At 60.4% G+C, this 7,031-nt stretch overlaps 1 protein-coding gene across 1 annotated transcript; it reads right to left on the bottom strand.

Moving 5' to 3' along the window:
- Positions 1–219: 219 nt before the first annotated feature.
- Positions 220–6,438, bottom strand: LOC137668134 (actin-binding protein WASF3-like). Its single transcript, XM_068409434.1, has 8 exons — positions 6,306–6,438; positions 3,931–4,065; positions 3,637–3,790; positions 3,057–3,174; positions 2,678–2,853; positions 1,975–2,235; positions 1,114–1,496; positions 220–377 (listed from the first exon to the last, which is right to left on the bottom strand). The coding sequence occupies exons 1-8, from the start codon at positions 6,436–6,438 to the stop codon at positions 220–222; spliced, it is 1,518 nt and encodes a 505-aa protein (XP_068265535.1).
- Between the last annotated feature and the right edge of the window lie 593 nt (positions 6,439–7,031).

Genomic DNA, 7,031 nt, shown 5'->3' with positions numbered 1-7,031 from the left:
ACATTAAATGTGAAGGTGCTGCTAATTTCTGGTCTCACTGCCTCCGAGGTGTATCCTACCAGTGCTGCTGCTGCCCAAAGGGTTTACAACGTGGTGTAAAAGCAAAGCTCCTGAACGAGCGGGGCCGCCCGCGTTTGTTGGCATCGGCGTTGGGGAAGGCGCCTATACACACCTGGTACGGAGCCGGGGAGCTCCGCGCCAGCCCAGCCCCGGGGCCCCTCAGTCCGACCACTCGTTATCGTCCAGCTCGGAGTCGTCGTCGGACTCGCTGTACTCCACCGCGATCCGGCGGGACAGGATCGTCGCCACGTCGTTGCCCACCGGTTCCTTTTTGGCCTCTTGTTCCCATTGCTCCTGGACTTTCCGGAGTTGGATTCCTGCGGTAGGGAATCACAGAATCAATGAGGTTGGAAGAGCCCTCTGGGATCATCGAGTCCAACCATTGCCCTGACACCACCCTGTCCACTAGACCAGGGCACTAAGTGCCATGTCCAGTCTTTTCTTAAACACCCCCAGGGATGGTGACTCCACCACCTCCCTGGGCAGCCCCTTCCAATGGCTAACGACCCTTTCTGGGAAGGGAGGAAGGCTTCAGGGGCAATGTGCTCAGCACCCATGGGTGCACCCAATGTACAGCATCCCCCCAGTTGGAAGTATTGGCTGAAATGAAATGGCTGCAGCCCCCTTGCAGGAGGACGCATGTGATTATAAAGCTATAAAACAGATTACAGCTCCTCCTCTGCTTCCGCTCCATCTGAAGAGGTTGAACCTTCTTGAAGGTTACATCTACCATTTGCCCTGAAGGTTTGCAGGAAGCAGAAATGGGAGAAGTCCTGGAGCACATCATCTGCTACAGCCTGGAAGGAGGCCACGCGCATGAGAGCTGCCGTCATCCCTGTGGGGCTCCGTCCCACCTCCGGCGATGGGTTTCCCCAACCTCCCTCCAACCTGGTCCCACCTGGGTGCCACCGTCTTCACGCATCACCCAGGGCTCGTCCTGCACTCAACAAAGCCAACGCCACACAATTCTACACCAAGAGGTACTTTGCCACTGCGGTGGCAGTGTCGGGGACCCGTCCCCCCTCTTCCTGCTGCCGCCACCCCGCCGCTCACCCCTGCGGATGGCTGCCAGCAGGTCGCTCCGGGCGTCGCTCATGGGCATCAGCGGGATCTGCGGCTTCCGGGGCTCCACGGCGGGGGCCGGCGGCGATGCCGAGTGTGCCGGTGAGGCGGTGACAGCGGGGGGCCCTGGTGGTGGCGGTGGGGGTGCCACCGGGGGGCCCATGGGGCCGGCCTGCGGCGGGGAAGCGGAGTAGGGGCCGGGAGGTGCGGGGGGTGGCGAGGGCGTGTAGGAGCGGGGGGCGGCCGAGCCGGGAGCCAGCGCCGGGGGAGCAGAGATGGGGCTGTCGAAGGCGGTCTGTGCCGAGGGGATGACGGGCGGTGGGGGTGGCGGGGCGGGCGGCACGAAGTACTCTGCCAGTGGCACCGGCTGCGGGCTGCAACGGGAGGGCAACGCCATGCCAGTGATGTGAGGAATGATGGCACCCGGCACCCATCACCCATCCCAGGCACCCATCACCCATCCCACGTGCCCATCCCAGGCACCCATCACCCATCCCATGCACCCAACTGGCTCTGCTATGGCTTGGTTTGCTCTGGACCCCCACGTAAGCTCTGTCCCGGGGTCAGGGACGTGGGATGGGCTATGGGGCACATGGAGGGAAGGCACCCAACACCCCAGGGGGAAAACAGCGCCCTCCATCCACCTTGTCCCCTTATCTGGGATGAGGTTACCCCAAAAGTGCTCCTGATTGATTCGGCCTCAGGTCTCACCAGCAGTTTCAGACCACAGTGGCTGCAGAGGAGGGCTCTCCCCACTACCTCAGCCCAGAAATGGGGGGTCAGACCCCCACCAAGCCCCCCTTCCCCTGGGCACCCCATATCCAGGAGAGAAGAGGCAGGCTGAAGCCCTACCCGTAATCCTTGACTAGGTGAGGTCTCGGCCCGTTGAGGATGGCCTCGGGGGGTTGTGGCACATGGGGCTGCTGGAGGCGGTTGAGGCTGTTCTGCCGGCTGCCCGGTGCCGGGCGGTACACGTGCTCCTGGGGGGGTGCGGCTGCCAGCACCCCCTCCTTGTGCTCCGCCGGGGCCAGGTGGGACGCCGGGGCCAGGAGCTGTGCGGGGTGGTTGGGGCTCGCCGGGTACGAGTGGTCGGCCACGTCCGACGCGTAAGATCTACGGCACGAGAAAACCCAACGGTCGTACTCCTGGGAGGGGGGTTGGCTGGGCGGGGCGGGGGGATGTGGGTTTGGGAGTATTTTGGGGTTGAGACAACAAAACAAAAAAATGGCCCCAAAAATACAGATGGAGAGGAAAGCAGAGAGAGAGCGGAGGGGACGAGGACACCAACACGGCTGAACCAGTCCCTGCCCTTAGCTGCTGAATGGAAAGTGCTCAGACTGCAACCCAACTGCATCCCGACTGCATCCCACCACCAAGGCTGCTCCCAAGGTCCCGGATGCGACCCCGGGGGCACCAGCTGTCCATGAAGCTACCATGGGTTTACAGCTTATCACCCCAACCCTGCTGCGGGCAGCACGTCCCCCCCAAAGACGGAGCAGAAGAGCAAAGCGAAGGAGAGCTGGTGTGAGCTAAATGTGTAGTAGGTAAAACCTGCCTATTGTCTGGGGACAGTGATCCTTCTGATGACGCCATGTGATAGGGGGATGGTGAGAACCTGTTATCGGGTCGGAACTCTTTATCATACGCCATCATGTTCCACTCCAGGCGCCGGTTACGGGCTTTCCTCACTTTCTTCACCTCCCGGGTGGAGTCCTCCACCAGCCGCTGCTCCTGGGAGGACACACAAGCTGTGGCTCCAGCTCCAGCCTGGCCCCTCCAGACCACGACGGGTACCCGGGGAGCATCACCCAGCCCTGTGAGATGCGCCCACCGCAATGTGGGGAGAGCACAGGATGCACCAGAAAGGTGACCATCCCCCAAGTCCCAGGCAGCCCCTGCTCCAGCCCCCGCAGCGTCCCCCACCTGCCCGTTACCTTCTGCCTGCGCTTTTCCTTTCTCTTATCTTCTGTCGCCTGCAACATTTTCTCCTTCCATAAGTTGAAGAAGTAGGAGGGGTCGGTGTAGAATTTGAGGCCATCCTTTTTGTCATCCCTGTAGGGTTGGGAAGGGAGGAGAGGGGTTTATCAGCCACAGGAGAACACCCTCCTTCCCCTGCACAGCGGGGTTTGGTACGATCACAGCCATAAGACAAGACTGGACATGGCACTTAGTGCCCTGGTCTAGTTGCCATGGTGGTGTCAGGGCAATGGTTGGACTTGATGATCCCAGAGGGCTCTTCCAACCTCATTGATTCTGTGTGATTCTGTGATAAGCTGTTGCCCCACCATGAACACATCCAACACAGCGGTCACTACCTGCAGTACCACTGCGTGGGGTCACTCATCCCAAGCACCCTACACAACAAGGATGGTGGCACAGCAACTGGAGAAAACAGCCTCTCAGCCCTCGCCAAGCAGCAAATGGGGTGCAATCCCTGATACCTCTCCAAGGCCCTCCCAGGACCCCCCGGGGTCTCCTTGGTCCCCCCAAGGAGCAATGCACCAGCCGCCCTACCTGTAGGGCGTGAGGATGTTGAGCGGCGGGGGCTTGTCGCAGCGCTGGTACATCTCCATCACCGGGTTGGGGATGGAGTTGCGAGACACGACCTGCTGGTTCTGCACTGTGGAGCTCTTGAAGGCTTTCCGCATGTTGATGTCCTGCAGCGAGACTGAGGGCGTGGGAAGAAGATGGGATGTAGGGGTGACCTCAGCCCCCCCAAACCGGGCATGGTGGGTGGTCTGGCCCCGAGCATGCATCTCCCACCCGCTTGTACCCAGCCATCGCCCCAAAATAGCCCCAGCCCCTCACCTTCCTCCACGGTGGAGTCCAGCTGCGTCACCTTGATGACCAGCAGGTCCACCCTCTCCTGCAGCGAGTTCATCCGCATGTAGAAACTGTTGGCTTCGTTGAACAGCTCGCCGAAGATGTCCTCGGCGTGCCTGCCTGGCAGAGGGCAACAGCCGCCCGTCACAGCAGGCAGGCAGCCACCTCCCAGCCCGTCCCCTGGACCGCACGCCTCCCTGCCAGCCCCGTGGGGCTCTCTCCCCAGCCTTGAGTTTTTGGGAGCTGAGCCTCATCCTCTCCCAGACATGGCAAAGTGCTGCACGGAGCGAGGGAGCACAACCCACCCATCCATCTCCTGCCTCCTCCTCTGCGCATGAGCATCATTTTCAGTGAGAGTGGTACCCAGGGGAGGCACTGACCCATGGCTGTCTGCCCCGAAAAGCCTTTGGATCTATCACAGAATCAATCAGGTTGGAAGAGTCCTCTGGAATCATCGAGTCCAACCATTGCCCTGACACCACCATGTCAACTAGACCATGGCACTAAGTGCCATGTCCAGGCTTTTCTTAAACTCCTCCAGAGATGGTGACTCCACCACCTCCCTGGGCAGCCCCTTCCAATGGTTAATGACCCTTGCTGAGAAGAAATGCTTCCTAATGTCCAACCTGAACCTCCCCTGGCGAAGCTTGAGGCTGTGTCCTCTTGTCCTATCGCTAGTTGCCTGGGAGAAGAGGCCGACTCCCACTTCACTACAACCTCCCTTCAGGTAGTTGTAGACTGCACTAAAGTCATCTCTGAGCCTCCTCTTCTCCAGGCTAAATACCCCCAGCTCCCTCAGCCGTTCCTCGTAGGTCAGACCCTCCAGTCCCTTCACCACCTTGGTCGCCCTCCTCTGCACTCGCTCCACCACCTCAACATCTTTCTTCAAGTGCGGGGCCCAGAACTGGACACAGGATTCAAGGTGCGGCCTCACCAGTGCCGAGTACAGAGGGGCGATCACTTCCCTAGACCGGCTGGCTATGCTATTCCCAATAGAGGCCAGGATGCCATTGGCCTTCTTGGCCACCTGGGCACACTGCTGGCTCATGTTCAGCCGGCTGTCGATCAGCACCCCCAGGGCTCTTTCTAACCACTCTTCCCCCACCCTGTAGCTGGGCAGATGCGGCCAAAAAACTACCATCACAGAACACAACCTGTGGAAACCCGGCCCTGAAGGTGGCAAACCACACGCAGGGCAGCGGGGAGAGGTTACAGCACCGAGCAGCCACGACGCGCGTCACTTCAGCAGTTATTCCCCGCAGAGCATCGCTGCAACGGCGCTTTGTTAGGGCTGGTGTTACCGCAGGGCTGAGCGGGTGCCTGGCAGAGCACTGCTGACACCTGCAGGCTACAGCACCCAGCCCAGCACCCATCCTGTCCCTGTTTATTATTCTGGGAGTATTTTAAAGAAGAATCTAGTTCTAGGGGCGGGGGGGAGGGAAGGGGGGAGCCCTGCAGAGCCTGTGCTTCTCTATTTTAAGTCGATATTCAGCAGTGAAACAGGCTGCCCCTACGAAACCCTCACATCAGCGTGCGCGATGCTCTCATCCTCCCCTTTTCTGCTGACATCAGGCCCAGGGCAGGCCCACAGTGAGGATTTAGACCTTGTCTATAGACCACTCTTTCACATAAAGCTCTATGATTAAAAAGAATCTGTTGGGTTTTTTTTAATCTTTGCCTGAGCTTCCTATTTCTGGCCAAGCTGAGAAGCAAGGGGCTCACGAAGGCTTTCCGTCCCCCCACCACCCAGACTGGCTACGGGAGGAAAACAGGTCTTAGAAATGTCACCAAGTCCCCACTTTGGTCTTAGCCCTGAGCATCCTCCTTTTTTTTATTAGCTGGATAATTCCCACTGAATTAGGGGTGGCTGCAGCCTGCCCAGCTCTCACTGAACCCCTGTTTCTCTGTGATTGGAACGGAAGCAAGTGACCGTGGTGTCCCACCAGCACCCCCGTCCCACCAGCATCCCTGTCTCACCAGCATCCCTGTCCCACCAGCATCCCACCAGCATCCCTATCCCACCAGCATCCCTGACCCACCAGCATCCCACCAGCATCCCTGTCCCACCAGCATCCCACCAGCATCCCCGTCCCACCAGCACCCCCGTCCCACCAGCATCCCTGTCCCACCAGCATCCTTGACCCACCAGCATCCCTGTCCCACCAGCATCCCACCAGCATCCCTGTCCCACCAGCATCCCCGTCCCACCAGCACCCCCGTCCCACCAGCATCCCTGTCTCACCAGCATCCCTGTCCCACCAGCATCCCACCAGCATCCCTTTCCCACCAGCATCCCTGACCCACCAGCATCCCACCACCCAGTCCCCGTCCCATGCCGGGGTCGCCGTGCCGTGACTTACTGAGGCTGCCCAGCTGCTTGATGATGGCAGCCAGCGTGCTGTTGGTGACACACTCCAGCTCACTCGTCACCCCCTCGGGAAGAGCCCCCCGGCACAGGTGCCGCGGCTCGATATTCCTCTTCACCAGCGGCATGCTGCCGGCGAGCCCTCACGCCTCTTCTGGGCAAAGGGGAAAGAAAGGGAAAAAAAAAGGAGAAAACACAGAGCTTTTGGAATTTGCCTGTTTTTTTAGCTCCCGTTCCCTCTGCACTCATCCTGCCAGCCCTGGACACGGCGGGCACAGCCCGTGCCCACGCGGGGGATGCTCCGTGGGTGCAAACCTCAGATGCGGGTGAGCACCCAGCTGCCAGGATGGAGACGAGGACCACGCTGGGGCCCGGTCCCCACCTTTCCCATGTACCTTCCCGGAGCCGCACTCAACCCGGGAGCAAACCCCCACGTGCCGCAGCCCTTCAGCCAGCCCCGAAAAGCCTCACCCGACCCAAACAGCGGCGAGAGGCGAGCGAGCGCTTGTAATGCCATTATTTCCAGCTCAGTGCAAAGCTCTGCGGGGTTTTATTTGTGCACGCACCACACCAGGGCACGCTGCCACGGCCAGCCTCCCCCTGCGCCCCGCAGCATCCCCGCAGCATCCCCGCCTGAACCAGGGATGGTTCATTTTCTACGGGGCTCAAGGAGATGTAGGGAGATGCCCGCATCCAACAGCTCTCCAGCGAGAGCACCCAC

Source organism: Nyctibius grandis, chromosome 10, assembly GCF_013368605.1.
Source record: "Nyctibius grandis isolate bNycGra1 chromosome 10, bNycGra1.pri, whole genome shotgun sequence".
Taxonomy (NCBI): domain Eukaryota; kingdom Metazoa; phylum Chordata; class Aves; order Nyctibiiformes; family Nyctibiidae; genus Nyctibius; species Nyctibius grandis.
Note: the sequence above shows the minus strand (reverse complement) of the source record. Positions and strands in the feature narration are given on the sequence as shown.

What these genes read in the sequence shown, in the direction of transcription:
- LOC137668134 (XM_068409434.1), bottom strand. Translation starts at nt 6,438, where the DNA reads ATGCCGCTGGTGAAGAGGAATATCGAGCCGCGGCACCTGTGCCGGGGG. An exon ending in CAAGCAGCTGGGCAGCCTCA is followed by an intron (nt 4,066 to 6,305) that starts GTAAGTCACGGC and finishes GCCCTCTGCCAG; the next exon opens with GCAGGCACGCCGAGGACATC. An exon ending in AGGAAAAGCGCAGGCAGAAG is followed by an intron (nt 2,854 to 3,056) that starts GTAACGGGCAGG and finishes GTGTCCTCCCAG; the next exon opens with GAGCAGCGGCTGGTGGAGGA.